We start from the raw sequence: 18,629 nt of genomic DNA, 5'->3' as shown, positions 1-18,629 counted from the left end.
TTTTTTCAGTATTATCTTTCAACTTGAACATTCTATATAACATCATATAATATATAATGTTATTTCAAAACTAAACATCAAATGTCTTACGAGTTTCAAAAGGATTTTTCCTCCTTTAATCCTAAAACGTTAATTAAGCTTCAATTTCGCACAATTTTGTTTCTTTCACGCTCGTTTGGCACCTAATATATAAGGTCGGTCACGATTTTGCAGTTCGATTACTCGAATCGAAGAATTCGTTGATTTCTGTCGTCTGGATTCAATTGGGCATTCACATTTATATTCCAAACAGATTCAAGGCACAAATAATGCGACAGTGACGTAACAGGATGTTGCAGCGACGTTCTCTAATACCCTCATTGTCTACAGTGCATGATTTTCATGATATGCATTGCACAATTTTTTTCCTCCCTTTCTCAGTGTCTATTTAAAAAATCGAATTTTATTTAATCCGTGATACTTGTAAAATTTCATTATGTCCCTTTGACTAATTAAACCCTCTAGTGACAAAGATAACTGACTGAAATATTCTAAAAAAGGAATTTAATAATTGATTACATTGATTTACAAATTTCGTACATTAATTGGAGCAATGAATTAATTTTATTGGAAGAGAGTTTAATAATTTATTGTAAATTTGTCGTGTTTATAGTATCTGATTATATTCATAATAATATTTATAAATAACCGAAGTCTGTTAATTAAAGAACTGAATTAATAATTGCGCATTCGCCAATTGTTTCTACAAAAATTTCCAATTTTATCTTATTGTTTTTTTTTTAGTTTAACGATTATCTCTTCGCGATTATTGTTGTTATTTAATATTTCACGTGTGAAAGAATTATTTCATAAAGTTCAATTTGTTATAATCTGGGGGTTTAATTAATTTTTGTACAGAAGTAACAGATTACGGTAAATTAGTTTCTTATCGGTGTCTTACAGAAAGATATTTTTATCAGCGTTGCAAAATTTTAATCTCCAGCTTTTATCGTGCTTATCTGTACAAGAAAGTAAATTTGCAATACCTTCTGTGCTATTTGTCGATACTTGTTCACTTCGTTGTTATGAAAATATTCTTTTGCAATTTTTAATTTCTTCCTCGATGGAAGAAATACCTTTTCTTGTATTTCTAATTTATTTACAAACCATTTTTATTTCTCTAAATCACAAAATTTGCATCGATCTTTGTAGTTTGCACTTTCTATCAAAAACAAATAAATCAGTCAAAGAATATTTAATATCAATTTCTAATTATGACCTTCAATTTTGCTGAATTTCGTTTTTAAAAAAAAAAAAAAAAAAGCAATATCAGGGGAAAAAACTAGAGATCCTATCTCACGAATGCTGTTCATTCGTTATCGCATCGATTATAATTTTCTAGCGAAAGACAATAATGAAATCGCGTATCACGATGCCCAACTTATCTCAGAGCTATAATAAGAGATAACGAGATACGATGTTACGATCGTTTTATCGCTTAAACGTTCTCGAAACTCGATCCAAATCTATCAGGTAATCGCTTTTCGTATCATTACCTTTTTGGTTCGCTTGTACTTCGAAGCTTATATACTCGTTTTGCGTCACGTTACACCTGATAGCGTGTCTTGAAATTTTATTGTGAATTTCGTTATCTAACGACTGACAGATAGTATGACAGAAATTTCTGAAGCTAAATTAAGTTTGCAGTTTTTCACATTATATAAAAGCTCGAGTAAAGATGCAAATCCGAAGCGTTGTCCTATATTTTGTAGGAAATTTTTTTTTTTATAATATTTTCACACAAATATTGTAGCTAAATAGATAGATATATATATAGTTAATAATATATATAATATATAGCTAATAGATAGATATATATATAGCTAATAAAGCACAAATATTACAATATTATATTATTATTAATCAAATCAAAATATATATAATATATCTAATATTATATCTATTATATCAATAATTATTGTATATTAAACAATATTATATAATATTAAATATTATAATATATCTATATCTATTATATATTATTACATAATTATTATTATAATATTAAATATTATAATATATCATGTAATATTTCATATAATATTTAATAATATTATCTATATCTATTATATATTTATTATATAATTATTGTTATAATATTATTAAATATTATATCATATTACAATATTTAATAATATTATCTATATCTGTTATATATTATTATATAATTATTATTAAATATTATAATATATTATATCTATATGTATCAAGATCATATTAAATATTATAATATCATATCTATGTAATAGATAGCTTTTAACACAAATCTCAATATTACGCTACTTTCTCATCAATTAGACATTCTAATTGTATAGTTCTTATTTGCAACAACGATTCTCTATTCACTCGGTTTACCTCTACTAGATACTCCAAGGGAACATTCTACTAGATACTCAAAGGGTTGCTTGACGTTTAATTGGTACTCTCGACAGTAAGTTAATCAAAAAGATCCGTCGGAATGATTACGGCTTCCCTTGGTGGAGAAATAAAAAAAAAAAAAGAAGGCAAAATTGTACGTACCCTAGGGTCGTGTAGGGCGAGGATACAAGTGGCCGCGAGTCGAAACAATGAAAACAAAGTATCCGTGTTTACTCTGGGCTGTGTGTTGTTTCTATTCGCACCCTCGTCGTTCTTTCATCCTCGTTGCGGCTTTTCAGGTTAATGTGAAAAACGTCGAAAGGGCAGCCAAGAGACGAATCACTTTTCACCGTGATTCGATTCGAGCCTGTGTGTGTCGTTCTAAATTTACACTCTAGAATGAAATTTGTCTGTCGGTGGTAGTGAAATGAATATTAAATTAAAAAAGTTTTTTAAAGAATCGAAATTTAGTTAAAAAGCTTATTTTCAACCCAATGAATCTCTATTTCAATCAGTATTCAATTCCACAATTTTTATTGGAATTTGAATTTCTACGCGGACAATTTTCTTCGGTGAATATACTTACGTACGTTTACCGAAAAAAAAAATTTTTTTTTTAGTTCAAATCTAATGAGTATGTAGTTATAAAAATTTCTTACAAGTGACTAACAAATGAAACATTGAGCAATGAAATTCACATTGTCCAGATAAAGTTGTCTTATCGAACAAGCAAGATTGTCCATTTTTAGAAAACTTATTGAACATAGTTATTTAATTTTCCTTAAGTTCTACAGAAATAACAGTAGTTACGATATAGCTAGAAAAACTTATGGTACATACGTACCAGTTAGTACACGTTCGCGATGAGTGAATGCGCTTTTTAACCTGCTTCCATTCACAAGCTCACCACCGTGTAGGATACTGTATATGATACACGAGTTTCATACACAAGTGAATAAGGAAAATGACATCTTACAATCGTTCACACCTCTATTATTGCACGAGGTCGTCGTGCTCCTCTCGTAGCATAATCATGCATTTACCAGCTGGTAAATCCCGCATCCCTCACCGGCCCTGTGAAATTGCGTATTCGCACAGAGATATGGCACGCAATGAGAGATGATACACCTTGACTCGATTCTAGCCTCCTAGTGGACCCCTCGTTGCTCCAGTAATTTATTCGCTGTTAGCTGACTTTGATTATGTTCAAACAGCCTCTGCAATGGGAACGAGCATATCTGTCACGTGTGTATTGGGGAATTCGAACAAACTTGTTAGAGTTATTATTTAATTGGAAAATAGGTGTTTCGTGAGAAATAGGTGAATGGAAAATTACAGATTCTACTGTTAAATGTGAAGCGAGAGATGCGAAATTTCGAGAAAATATCCTTTGGAATTTGAATTGGTGAATTTAAACATTACGCGTCGTCCTTCAGTTTTCATTCGCCATTTTTATTTAGAAAGAGATAAATAAAGTTAAGTTGATTAATAAGATAAGTTAATAATAATAAAATAAGTAACTAAAGAAATAAATAAAGTTAAGTTGATTAATGAAATAAGTTAATAATAATAAAATTAGTAACTAAAGAAATAAATAAAGTTAAATTAATGAATAAAACAAGTTAATAATAATAAAATAAGTAACTAAAGAAATAAATAAAGTTAGATTGATTAATAAAAAAAGTTAATAATAATAAAATAAGTAACAAAAGAAATAAATAAAGTTAGATTGATTAATAAAAAAAAGTTAATAATAATAATATAATAATAATAATAATAATAATAAGTAACAAAAGAAATAAAGTTAGGTTGATTAATAAAATAAGTAACTAAAGAAATAAATAAAGTTATGTTAATTAATAAAATAAGTAACTAAAGAAATAAATAAAGTTATGTTAATTAATAAAATAAATTAATAATAATAAAATAAGTAACTAAAGAAATAAATAATGTTAGGTTAATTAATAAAATAAGTTAATAATAATAAAATAAGTAACTAAAGAAATAAATAAAGTTAAGTTAATTAATAAAATAAGTAACTATTAATAATAAATAAATAAAGTAAATAAAGTTACATTTAAAGATTAGTGATTGATTTAGTGTTCAAGATTAATTTAATCATTGAACGAGTTATATACTTTCGCTGATATTGTGCAATCTCGTAGAACAACGATCATGAGTTTTCACGCATACATAATCTGCTGTCAACTTGCGCCAAGTGGCCCTGAGTAGACGTCGAGCCATTTATTAAGGTCTCCTATTATCGATTGCTCGTACCTGTTCATCGTGATACGTACATAATGCACTTGCCCAAAGTAATTTGAGCCTCGTATCTGAAACGAGAGACTCAATATTAGACTCCGGTAGTCTCGTTTACTTTTTAAAATGTGCGTTGAATTTTTCATTGCTCTGTGCGCTGTGTGTTTAACCCTCTATGGCCCGAATTTCTTTCTTAAATGTAAAAAAATTTATGCAACAGAGAATCAACAATTATAAATTATACCTACAATTATAAATTATATATGCAGATTAAAGAAAAAAATTTACCAGTTTAAACAATTTTATTGTAATTAATTCACTTTGTAACTTTGAGGTAATTTGCACTTCTGTGCATAATAAAAGCTTAAGCGTGAAATTCCATAAAACAGTTTGCACTCGGCGTTAAACATAGATGTACGTTGCATTTGGAACATTTTATTTTTTTATTTTTGAAACTCCTTTACACCCCGGCTTTTTGCAGCGTCCTCTGTTGTCTATCATCAGTATTGTTATTGGTTATCTCAGAGACATTATATAATTAAGACGTATATTGTCATCTTGTGACAAAACTAAGATTATTTGGTAAAATATTTGGTCGATATATATTAGCATGTGACGTGAAAGTTACACGGGCCCATAGAGTGTTAAACGCACGGTATTCGATTTTTTTATAATTATTAATTTCAATGCTTAACGTATCTTGACTGTATTTACTTCATTGAAACAGCAGAGTTTCACTTTCTGCTGAAAACATCTGAAATTATCAGATATATTAATAACTTCAATAAATTAACAACTTCAAAGCTACGAATTGATACGAAAAAGATTTCAAATCGTTGTAATTAAACTTATAAAAATCGTTATAATTAAACTAAAACAAAACCAAGCTTTTTAGCAATTGTAAAACAACTTTGGTAATTACAGGAATAAAAAGTCTGAAATTTGTTACATCGGTAGTTTACGTACTCGTTAAAATTCATGTAACCTTTTCGACATGTTGTCTTTCAATGTCTATTGCGTCGTCTGCAAAGAATCGAAGTGTTGGAGATCGATATGCAGAGAGCAAATTGGTCGAGTAAACGTGACCGAGAGTCGTTTCTCTCTCTTTTTTTTTTTTTTTTTTTTTTTTCTGTTCTCGAGTCGTTTCGCTAAATTCGAGTGGCTCAGTCTCGATCCAGAATTTCTCGATACACCGGTTCTCTATCATTTCCTGATCTCTGCGAAAAATTTCGAAAGTTGCATTTACTTAATAGACAGATTACAGAAACACGTCTCGCAAAAGAGAAAAATCGATGAGATTGATTTTCGTTGATCATTTCGTAAATGTTCAAAGACAGTGTATCGAACAAAAATGTTTATTTCAATAAAACGACTTTGTGTTTAATTTAATTAAATTAATATTTTATGGAACTCGGTTGTTAGTAACATACATATTTTCAAATGTATATGAGAAAGTTCCAGACATGTTTATCCTTCCAAAAGGAATATTTCAAACTATTTCAATCGCAATCTCTGTAGTATGTTACAACGACATCCTTCTTTTTCGAAAGATATTTCATATAGTCAATTTAGACTCCGAATTGAAACACAAATGGAGATATTGATCTGAAACAATAGAGCCAATATTAACCTCTTGCGCTGGGATGCACGTCGAAAATTGCAATATTTTCTCAGTTTCAAGTATATTTAAATACAACCTAGGCAAAACAAATAACAAGTTCATTAATTCTTGCTAATTTAATATATATATATATATATATATATATATATATACACCGAATGAACTCGAAACGAAGAATTATTGTACACGGTTTTTTGGTCACTCGTTACGGTCCGCGAACCAGTTACCGGCGCAAGAAGGTGTCAATTGAGAAACTTGTACGATTTTCGTAATACTTTCTAAAAAAAAAAAAAAACGATCGTTCGGTGCCGGTTTCGCAAATTAATAATTTGAAACGAAAACGGACCACGAGGAGAAAACGTTGCATTGGAAAACGTCGTAGATTTTTCGTGTAGGGCCGAAAAACTGCGACGAGTCGACCATTCCGGCACGTTCTACGTATATATACACACGCGTGGTAATTTTTCGTACGTACGAAACCGTGGCGCGGACGCGCGTGTGCGTGATTTTCCACACGCATACGTAACACCGGGAGGCTGCCGCCGGCTGGTGTAGGTGTAGGTGCGTGCTATCGACCGGGGTATCCTTCTGTGCTGCTGGACGCCGGTGTGCCCCACCCTAAAGTGAATAGCGAGCAAGCGAGCGAGGAGTGACGAGGAGAGCTAGCGCCGACTGGAGAAAGACAGACTACAAGCGGGGCGGAAGAGAAGCGAACGGCAGATGCAGCGAACGAGAGAGAACAAACGGGACAGGGGAGCAGCGTCAGAGGGGAGAAAGAAAAACAGAGATGGCCTCAGATGAGGAAAATAAGAGTGGGACCATGCGGATCCAACGAGAAAAAGCGAATGAAACCGGGGAGAGCGCGAATTCGCGAAAAAGGGGGGAAAGTCGTTTAAGGGGGGAGACAAGGAGCGAAGTAATGGCAGAGTGATAGAAGTAAAAAGAGAGGGCAAACGAAGATTCGTATGGACGAGAATGAGAGAGAGAGAGCGAGAGAGTGAGTGAGTGACGCAGGGCCGTGGAGGGAGAGGTTAGTTTGGAAAGATAAGGACGGAACGACGAAGGGAGGGGGCGGCGGCGAGCGAGAGAGACAGAGAGATCACGGCACGCAGAAATGCCTCCTGCTTAGTGATAGCGTAGAGACTGTAGTGTTCACATCACACGCGACACACCAAAAATTGTTCGCACGTCCGACGCGCGCCCGAAAAGTAGTATCGTTCTTCGATTCCGCGGCACAATAATTGGTTACGTTACAAGACGCACGCACATCTACAACGTGTATATACACACATACGTACATACTTAGTACATATATATATATATATGTAGAAGGGCGCGAGCGCGCGACCAATCTCGACAAAACGCACACATATATACAAATCACGTACGCACAGGGACAACGTAGGAGAGACAGACTGTTCGAAGGACGGCAGGAATAAAGAAATAAAGTACCAAAGAGGATATAAAAAGAAACAAACACTGTCTACCTTCGACGAGACGATCACGTACAACACATTCCTAACGACTGTGATCAATTTTTAAAAACTGTGCTCCATTCTTACGAGAATTTTTCTCGCCAAAATCTCGCGCATCCCGATCGTGTTCGGATTCTCTTTCCTTCTTTCGAGACGGGGTGAGTAAGAGGTGTCCAATCATACGGTGATTGTACTGGCTGGTCTATCCGTCATTTATTATCTACTTAATTCTCGTGTTGGTCGTACTTCTCTGTCGTCACGTCTTGCTTCGAGTACCTGAAAAAGGATCGCGAAAGTTTCTCGACCGGAAGTCGAGAGAATTTCTACACGTTTGCGTACTCGATATCGATTGACGGCCGTGTCGGGGTTCCCCGGGACACACACTCAATCCCCTTTCATTTTCACCCGCAACTAAGAAAGATATAATAATAATAATAATAATAATAATAATAATAGCGTGCAAACGCATTGATCGCGATTGTTTTCTTTCGTCAGTTTTGTCGTGCCTTCGTGCCGGCTCTCAAACGTTTTTTCTCATCTCCCACGATTTACAATCTTTACGATTTTAACCTTAATGAAATCCTCCGTTACCAACGTGTCATAATCAATTTTCCAATCGACTATAGTAGCAACCGGTGCGTGTACGATTCTGTCGGCACCTTCCGTACTACGCTAGTCGGCCAGTGCAACCGGAACCGCGCCGTTCAAGGACAGTTAGAGAATCCAACCTGCTAATTCAAGTCGGCGGAAGTTGGATATAGAGTCCGTCGTCGAAAAATCTCGCGTTCACATCTCTCAAATTAAATGACACACGTTTACGTAACGTTCCGGCGTATCTGCCGGTTTACCGGCCGCGGTTTCTAATTCCTCGAACGAAATTGCACGGCGGCGGTATTAACGAGAGTAAGAAAAGATAGACGAGGAAAGAGGGAAAGAGAGAGACCGCGAGGTCGCATGATTTTTCCAGCCGTTATCGGACAGTTGAGAATATTTTGACGAGGGATAATCCCCCCGGTGAAAGGGGACAACGATCGGAAAGGCACACGCGACCTTTGACTCTCTGCCAGGGGTGACTGCTACTACCGCCACCCCCTCTCCCTCCCTCCCTCCCTCCCTCCCTCCCTTTCGTCGACGCCAAGGACAACCGGAAGTGCTTGGAATATAGCGCGTCGTCGTAACCCGTGTACAACACGCGTGTTCATTTTCCGTCCATCTTGCTTTCGTCGAGGAAGTGTGCCGCCAACCACACCCCCTCTCGCTCTCCTCTTCTTCCTCCTCCTCCTCCTTCTCCGTGAACTTCCGGTCTCGAAGAGGCCTCCTACAGGACGTCGGGGAAGGAGAAACGTGGCGAAGAGGTGAAGTTCGATTATCGAGAGGTGAACACACGAGGTTTGCCGCGCTCTCTGTCAGTTTCTCGCTCGCTGTCTCTCTCGCCAGGGCGTCGTCATCGTCGTCGTCGCCGCCGCCGTCGTCGTCGTCGTCGTCGTCGTCATGGGCGGATGTACCTCCAAGGATACCACGTCGAACGACGAGTACGTATTTCCCTGCGGGCGATGAGAGAAAAGATTATTAGGAGAGGCTAGTTTAGAAATTTTTTTTTTTTTTTTTTTTTTTTTTTTTTTTTTTTTTTTTTGTTTTTTTTATCGTTCGGAGAGGATGACGTGCAAACTGTTCGAAAGTCACGCGCCGATCAACTCTATAAATTGAAAAAAATTGTAAAAATTATTCTTTGTATATCATAAAATGTGTATAGTTGTTCTATCTATATATATATTTACGTTATCTGTACGGTAAAATATATATACTAATAAAATATATATAATAAATATATATAGTTGTTCTATATATATATGTACATTTACGTTATCTGTATGGTAAAATATATATACTAATAAAGTATATATATAGTAGTTCTATATATGTATATATACACATTTACGTTATCTGTATGGTAAAATCGAATGTACGAAAGGCAGAATTGATCACGATGGCTTTCGAGCTGAAGCATCAATTACGTGTGCGTCAGTTTAGATTGGGTTAAGGTGAATATCGTTTCTTTATAAAGTTTTAGAGCAAAGTCTTTTGAATTGTTCGAGAAAATGGTATAATTATGTGAGCGTGCGAGTCGGTTTAGGGGTTTGTCGGTGACGTCACTTGGCTCGGTGCCCGCCTAGTGACGTAGCCGAACGTCAGATCAGACATTCATGGAATTCGTAATTGATGTGTATCGGGCACTAGAGATGAGTCATTTATAGGAGCTCGTGACTATCGTATGCTGTGGGAAAATTGTGAATTCATTGGTGAAGTATTTTTAATTTCTGTTATATCACAAGGAACGGTGTTTCGATAAATATTTATTATAGAAGATTTATTTATTATCTAGATATTTTTATACTGTAAAAATTATATTAAAAATAATATTTTTGATATTTTTATACTGTAAAAATTATATTAAAAGCAATATTATTTTTATACTGTAAAAGAATAGAAACTTCTCACTCTTAAATTAAGTAACAAATATATTTCGTTTCAATAAAATTGGCTCTATATATTTCTGTTATTAATTATTCGTAAAGACGAATCTTGCATTTAAAAAGTTGTATCGAAGAGTTTTAAAAATGTCGACGAACTATTTATTCAATAGCGTCATAAAGCAAGACCAGGATTTCAAATTCTTTCAAAAAATTTCTATTACACTGGTAAAAATGAAACGCATCGTGAATTTACGTGGAGAAAACAGAGTGATAAAGATTTCTAAGATGTAAACGCATTAGGATCATTTTATTAGATCTTTAGAAAAACTAAAACTGCTGTCAAACACGAATACGACGTGAACATTAAATAATGAATCCATGAAGTAGAAACAGAAAGACAAGAGAATTTCTAAAATAAAGTAACAATTGTTAACATAGAACAAAACCCGAATGAAGCCTCGAAAGAACATTCCCGAAAAATATTATTCGCAAAGTGTATGAAAGTAAAGTGTGGAGGGAGAATCAGATTCGATTCGAGTTATTTATCAGCGAAAACCGTCAGTGTTCCCATCGCTCGATCGTTAAACCTTGCTTACAAGTTACTCAGGTTTTCATTATCCTTCAAGTTTCCCACAGTTTAAGTATCGTACCATCGCCAGAGTTTATGTCGTCCGAAGTTTGACGTACAGGCCAACGATCCCTTTCGACTGAAACTTTTAGGCGTCTATTGTGATCGAGAGCAGTTTCATCAGTCAAGTCCAAATTAATTAGAAAACGATTCTTCTGATTCACCTGGAATCGTTATCTTGTGATCTTTGATAATTTCAGAGTCAAGGAAACTTATTTCGTTCAATTTTATTTAGCATAACAAAGAGAATTTGTTAATTGGCGATCGCTGGATTAAAATCTTCCTTCTGCTTTTTTTTTTTTTTTTTTAAATTTCATTTTATTGGTTTAGTGTGTTGTTCGAACGGTTCTCCCAAGTCCCTTATAAAGGAGTGTGCAGCCGACGTTTATAGTGGCTAGGGACTACTACCCCTGTTGGCTCACACAAAAGGGTTAACCCTCTGGCCTTATGCAGGGGCGTGGACGAGAAACAGGTCGACTGAAAAAATTTTATTTGCATTTCGCACGACATATCGGTCTATGTTCACTTTGCGTCCCTCGTTACCATTGTTACTGTGCTCGAATAAAATATGCTCGCTGAAAAGACCTTTTCTTTTCTACAGTCACAGAGGAGAAAATTGAAAAGCTCGTTAATAGCGTTTTGTTGAAATTTTCAGAACAATAGCATCTCTAATGAAGATGATTTTTAAATGAAAAATTGAAAAGTTTGATGTTTGCTCTGGTGGTTCTTCTCGTATTCTTTCAAATTTTAGAATACAGATAACAGAGTAACGAGTGTTTGAATATATTTAAATAAAGATATCGGCGAGAGAAAATTAAAAAGACGCTGCCAGATCGTGCTTGAAGATGCTCACTGTTCGCAATTGTTGTGCAAAGATATCGAAAGGAGACTCGAGACGAGGATTAATTGAAATTATATTCATAAAAATATTATCTGAAAGCACAACAGGTATAGAAATATAGAAATACAAGTATAGAAATATGTCTACGGACGATTAAGAAAGAGAGGTGTTACAAGAATGTCGAGCTATTAATTATAATTAATTGAAACAAGTTTGATCAACGTTAACTATGTACTAACGTAATAATTATTTTTAAACATTGACGAACAGAATTCATTTTCGAGTCGAGTCATAGCTCTTCTCTCCTCTCTTAAATGTTTTCTCATATTTTGATCTTTTACATTGTTCACGTAAAAAATTCTTCCATTTTAGAAAATATTTATACCTCCAGAATGTAAAAATCTCTGGATCTAAAATCTAACATAGTAAGCTAATGTAATATATCTTATCGTACATTATCGTTGATTATTTTTATTTCTTCATTAAGTTGATGGAAGATTAATGATCGATTGAAACGCATCTAGGTATCACCGTGGTGACGATTCTTTAGTTTCATTGGACTTGGACGTATTCTTTTATATACACCATACTATATATATATATATATATATATATATATATATATATATATATATAAAATTAATTATTATAATTTTTATATACTGTATAAAAATTTTAATATAAAATTATATATATATAATATATAGGAATTATAGTATAAATATAATATAAAAAACTATATAAAAATATTAATAGAATTATACTATGTACTATTAATAGAATTATTAATAGAATATACTATTAATATAAATTATACTATTAATAGAATTATACTGTATAAAAATTTTAATAGAAAATTATATATATATAATTTTAATATATAAAATTATAATATAAATATAATATAAAATTATAATAATTAATTTTATATGCTATATAATATAAAATTATATATATATAATATATAGAAATTATAATATAAATATAATATAAAATTAATTATTATAATTTTTATATATGATATAAAAATTTTAACATATCAAAAATTATATATAATTTTATATATATATATTTCACAATTTATCAACAATTTTTCATAACGCGTTCCTACAGAAATCTCAGTAATCACAGCTTCGTCATACATACATAAAATATCAAAATTTTAAAAAAAAAAAGTCGAATAAACAGCCTATCTTGCACCTCATAATCAAAAACTCACGGCACACGGATGGTTTTCGATCGATCGAACCAAGAAACAAATGGCACCAACCGCATAAATTGCAGCAACATCGAAGAGCAGCCGACCGATCGTCGAACGAACGAAAATAAAGAAGAAGAAAAGAAAAAAAGAGAAACTGTCACATTGGAAAACCGCACAAATTATTCTCTCAGTCACACCGACCATGAAAATCGATCGACTCGCCCGTAATAAAATCGTCGGTGTTCGTGGGTAATAAAAAAGGGCTTCTTCGTTTTCCAAGAGGAAAAAAAAAAAAAAGAAGAAAAGTGGCAAGAAAGATCTCGCGTCTGAAAGTCTGTCTTTCACGTAGCAAGGAAAAAACTCGTGGAGAGGAGGAGGAGGAGGAGGTGGTGGTGCTTTGTTGGGAACGAGACGAGATCGCGCGATCCATCCTGATGATCCTCGTGTGTGGACGTCGAGCGACAACATCGTATGCGATTAGCGCTTGCCTGACTTTTTCTCCCCTACTCGTCGTCCATCCTACGCTCTTCGTTGGTCATCGTGATCGTCGTCGACGGACGCACGGTTTTATAAGAGAAACAGAGGATCCGACGGTTAACTGTTCGTGTCGCTTATAAATAGACGCATAACCCCGGGGCGATAATCGAGGCATAATCGTCGACAATGGGCGTATGCACGTCGCTGGGCATATGCGAATCGTCGGACGAAACGGTCGTCGACGAGGACGAGTACGTATTGCTGAGATTGACGTGGTACTACAACGCACGAGTGTCTCGAGTCGGCTGAATGGCTAACTTATTTTACATCACCGAACGTGTACATATTGGCAGAAACTCGCTCGAACTTTCTCTGTCTCTTGCTTTCTCGTGTTTTCAACCGTTTTCCGCGGCGGGGAATTAAAAAAATTATTCCACGTTCCGAGTTTGAAAGGCAAAGGAGAATGACGATGTTGTAAACATTAATTGTGGATGGAAAAGGATTCAGTTGCGAGGAACTCGTTTAATTTTTAAAACTAATGGTTATCGTTGTAATCGTATGGAATATCGTTGTAATTTTTTAAAAAGGTGAAAGGGATAGGATGCATTGTGAAACGAATAAATTCACTCGAGTTGAAATGAAGATCAAGATCGTGATTAGATTGCAACATCAGTTCAAGTGGCATGATGGTTGTCTGATAGATGCAGACTATCGCAATTTCTGCAAATAAAACTTACAAGCTGAATTGAAATCTAGAGATTGTTATACGGACGAATGCAACATTGAAATGCCATTTAATTGTCACTGTTTTAATTGTCGTTATTCTTGTCTAATGGAAAATCTAATAGAAAAAGAAAAAACTCGTGGATATTTAATTCGAACGCAATTAAGATCTTTAATTTCAATTAATATTCAATATATTACGAAGAAAAGTTCGAGCGAAACGTATTATGTGTTTCAAAGTGTGCACCATATCACGAGACCACACCCACGTGATCAATCGTCTGATGTATTTTGTTCAGAATAATTAATCCAGAACAGGAGGCGTCATGCTTCTGTAAACTATTTGAAATTTGAAGATTGTCAACATAATTTCAGTGTTTAGAATGTTTAATTATTCTGAGCAAATATTTGGCACATTGAAGAAACAGCACCGTCATAAGGAATATATTTTATCAATATGTTGCAACATCTTTTCTTGCAACGATGCATCATTATTATATAATTATCGGATTCTGCAGTGACAGATAGGCTTCCTTCCCGACGTTTTCATTTTAATCCACAGAAATTGCCAGGCACAAGCATTGAGTCAAGAAGCAAAAACCAGTTGAAGTTGAATTTAGTTCAGTTGGCTTCAATGATTTCTATTCTAGAAAAAAAAAGAAAAAGTCGAATGATGTAGCTGTAGATGATAGTAGAAGTAAATTTTTCGAATCTTCATTAAGTTGCCACGGTGTGATTTTAAAAGGTGAATAATAATAAAATAAACAGTGATAAACATTCGTCGAAATTTTTACTAAGTCGAAAACATTAATTATTACTAAAACGTTTCTAATCACATATATATATGTATAATATAATATATTACATTAATTATTATTAACACGTTTCTAATCATATATATATTAGAAACGTTTTAGTAATAATTAATGTAATATATTATATTATGAATATATATATTATATTAACATATATATATGTGTGTATAATATTCTTCTTTCTTACTAAATTTGAATTTTTACCCAACAGTGTGAAAATTTTTTCCAAAATCACTAGTAACAAATTTCATAACCTTATTATACTAACACGTATTTATATATATATATTTATTTATTTATTTTCACTAATTTCAATAATTTCAAATATTATACGTGCTCGAACTACGCTAATTATTCTCGTCCCTGTATTTCGTATTTAAAATCCACGCCGTGAATGGCGTTTCAAACGATCTCTCCTCGTTCTAGCCCTAATCTATCAGACACGAGTAACGATGAATCATTTCGATTTGCAAGGGAGCGCAAAATTGCGTAAAGATCTGACAACAAGGCATCCGTTGTCCGTAAATGGGATCCTCGATGTCCGGCTCGCGTAAGCTCCTAAAAACCCTCTCTGTATCAAAGGATATCTTTACGAGATCATTGGCCCGATTCCTCGATAATCTCATCTCTCGGCAAACTGTCAAACTATTTGGAACTTAGTGAGTAACATCAAAGATTCGATCGTACTTCCTCCTTTCGTGATGTTTCTCTTAATTAGAAAACTTGTGATCATATGTAACAATTGATATACGAAGCGTGAACGCGGAAATTTGTCGTAGCGTCGTCGTAGTTGATAAATTTGTTTTTATGATCGTGGAGCCTGCCAGAGGGTTGCAAAAAGTTGAATTACGCCGAGGGTGATGTTACGTAAAAGTTACATACACGATAACAGAATATCTCAAAGGGGAATGGTCAATGAGAGTGTTAGAAGAGGGGGTTTGTGACACGCAAATAAGGTCGTGCCCGATTAGACGCGAAATTTTCCTCATTTTCTAATAAAGTTTGAACTATTTTTGTCTAGAGTCTGAAACGTCAAAGACCACGCGCAATGTTGAAAAATGAACGTAACGTAATTTATATATATCCTTTTGCTGGGAAAAAAAGAATCTTTTCTGCAATATTTCGACTTGAATCTTGACTGAGATATTGAAGCAAAATTCGATAATGTAAATTGTTTTAGCCGTGGTGTAATTTATAGATAAAAGACATATTTAGCAGATCCTATCGACGATTAATTAGCAAAATATTTTTAATAAGAAAGATAATAATTTATAATGAATTTTAACAAAATTAGAGAATTACTCGAAGTTAATCGTAGCAATTAAAATCTTCAATGCTTGCATTTGCCATTCTGTCGGTTTACGTCGATCTCGAAAGGTTTCGAATTTTATGACACGTACATACGTATATAAAAAGTTGAGCCTAATTCTGCACGAAACAGATACTACATACGTCAATACAAAGGGATTTTCTGAAATCTCGAAATATATTCCATCACGATAACACGGACAATCGTTTCACAACTATCTGATGCAAATAGTACGCGCAAACAAACACGTAATTTTCCACGATAAGGTACACTAGATAAGAAATCAAACGACGATAAGAAAATTTCATTTACCTGTAACATAATCGATTTCCAGTCTATATCCAATACAGTGAGAACTAATCATGCATCGAACTGCAAAGGAAGGGAGACTAATTCTGCTTCTCTTGCTTTGTTTAATGCTCTTTTGTCTCACGTAAAATACAATTATCCTTAAAAGATTTGTAATTTCATTGTTAATTGCTACACTTTCAACCTACGACTTTGTTTTTACATTGGTTAATTTGAAAGTAGGAAAACTAAAGAAGAATTGGTATATTTCAAAATAAGGACATAGCTCACTGTATTTTCAAGAGTAGTAATGGAACACTTGAAAGCTTCTCAAATAACTTTGAAAATTATTTTCTATGTTGCACGTTCCTCTAAAGGACGTTTCATTTATAGATGTGTTTTAATCGTTCACAGCAAGAAAACCAGCAATATGGTTGATCAGGCAGTTCTGGACAAACTGGAGGCTGGCTTCTCCAAATTGGCTGCCTCTGATAGCAAATCTTTGCTGAAGAAATATTTGTCCAAGGAGGTCTTTGATCAACTTAAGACGAGGAAAACCTCCTTTGGCTCCAGCCTTCTTGATGTCATCCAGTCTGGTGTAGAGAATCCGGATTCTGGCGTTGGTATCTATGCCCCTGATGCTGAAGCTTACACGGTTTTCGCTGACCTCTTCGACCCCATCATCGAGGACTATCATGGCGGCTTCAAGAAGACTGACAAGCATCCACCAAAAGACTTTGGAGACGTCGATACTCTTGGCAACCTTGACCCAGCCGTTAGTATATATATATATATATATATATATATATATATAATTGGGAATTGTCACTTAAACGAAATGGCTAATATTACTTGTTCACTTCCAGAGTGAGTTCATCGTCTCCACTCGTGTGAGATGCGGCCGTTCCTTAGAAGGTTATCCGTTCAACCCATGCCTAACTGAAGCTCAATACAAAGAAATGGAAGAGAAAGTCTCCAGCACTCTTGGAGGCTTGGAGGGTGAACTGAAGGGAACCTTCTATCCTTTGACCGGCATGAGCAAGGAAGTCCAACAGAAGTTGATCGACGATCACTTCCTCTTCAAAGAAGGCGACCGCTTCTTGCAAGCCGCCAACGCTTGCCGCTTCTGGCCTACTGGCCGTGGTATCTTCCACAACGACGCCAAAACTTTCTTGGTCTGGTGCAACGAGGAAGATCATCTTCGTATCATTTCCATGCAGATGGGCGGTGATCTTGGACAGGTACAAAATGCGTGTTTTACAATTTTACAATTTTTATTTATCTTCAACTCTGACAGACAGATTTTGTTTATGTACCTTTGCATCTATATCCGTAGACCAACAGTAATAATTAAATCTATAATCAATGAATGCCTATTAATTTTCTTCATCTTGCAGGTCTATCGTCGTCTAGTGAGCGCCGTGAACGAAATCGAGAAACGACTTCCGTTCTCCCACCATGATCGTCTTGGCTTCTTGACCTTCTGTCCTACCAATCTGGGTACTACAGTCCGTGCCTCTGTACACATCAAGTTGCCGAAGCTGGCCGCCAACAGAGAGAAGCTCGAAGAAATCGCTGGAAAGTTCAATCTCCAGGTCCGTGGTACTCGCGGAGAGCACACCGAGGCCGAGGGTGGTATCTACGACATCTCCAATAAACGCCGTCTCGGTCTGACGGAGTATCAGGCTGTGAAGGAGATGCACGACGGAATCGCCGAGCTGATCAAGCTCGAGAAGGAACTTTAAACAGAGCGCGCCAGAAAACAGAACAGCCACGCGGTCATTTCCTTCTTTTATTCGCCCCTTAGATGTTCTTGACGCATCGAGGATCTCATTTTCATTGGCAAAGCAGAAATGAAATTTCAAAAAAGCTTCAGTAAAGTCGTACTGTTTTTTTCAACTTGAGAGAAACGCGTGTCGGAGAAATTTTTTTCAAAGAGTTTGTAAAACAAAAGTTTGTGATTTGAAACGAAAAGAGAAACGTACTATGACACTTGTACGTTTCCGAACGTGAGTGAAAGAAATCAAAGAACAAAGATCCGTAGCCTACAAAAGAAAATCAAAGAAGCATTTTCTAAAAGACAAATTCGGTTCGTGCGCGGAATGTAGTTACAAAACTGAC

At 34.8% G+C, this 18,629-nt stretch overlaps 1 protein-coding gene across 3 annotated transcripts in view; it reads left to right on the top strand.

Annotated features, from left to right (window-relative positions):
- LOC122538647 (arginine kinase) overlaps positions 1 to 18,566 on the top strand; it is a 25,759-nt gene extending 7,193 nt beyond the window's left edge. Inside the window, exons 1-4 of one of the 3 annotated variants that reach the window (XM_043672899.1) lie at positions 9,034 to 9,284; positions 16,923 to 17,283; positions 17,375 to 17,749; positions 17,906 to 18,566. In XM_043672899.1, coding sequence (XP_043528834.1) covers positions 9,244 to 9,284; positions 16,923 to 17,283; positions 17,375 to 17,749; positions 17,906 to 18,253 — 1,125 coding nt within the window. In that variant the 5' untranslated portion in view covers positions 9,034 to 9,243 and the 3' untranslated portion in view covers positions 18,254 to 18,566. Of the gene's footprint in view, positions 1 to 9,033; positions 9,285 to 16,920; positions 17,284 to 17,374; positions 17,750 to 17,905 lie in introns of those variants that run through there. The other 2 variants (XM_043672900.1, XM_043672901.1) reach the window with 2 other exon arrangements.
- The last annotated feature ends 63 nt before the right edge of the window (positions 18,567 to 18,629 follow it).

The sequence above is a fragment of the Frieseomelitta varia genome, unplaced genomic scaffold (assembly GCF_011392965.1).
Source record: "Frieseomelitta varia isolate USP_RPSP 00005682 unplaced genomic scaffold, Fvar_1.2 scaffold_170, whole genome shotgun sequence".
NCBI classification, from domain to species: Eukaryota; Metazoa; Arthropoda; class Insecta; order Hymenoptera; family Apidae; genus Frieseomelitta; species Frieseomelitta varia.
Note: the sequence above shows the minus strand (reverse complement) of the source record. Positions and strands in the feature narration are given on the sequence as shown.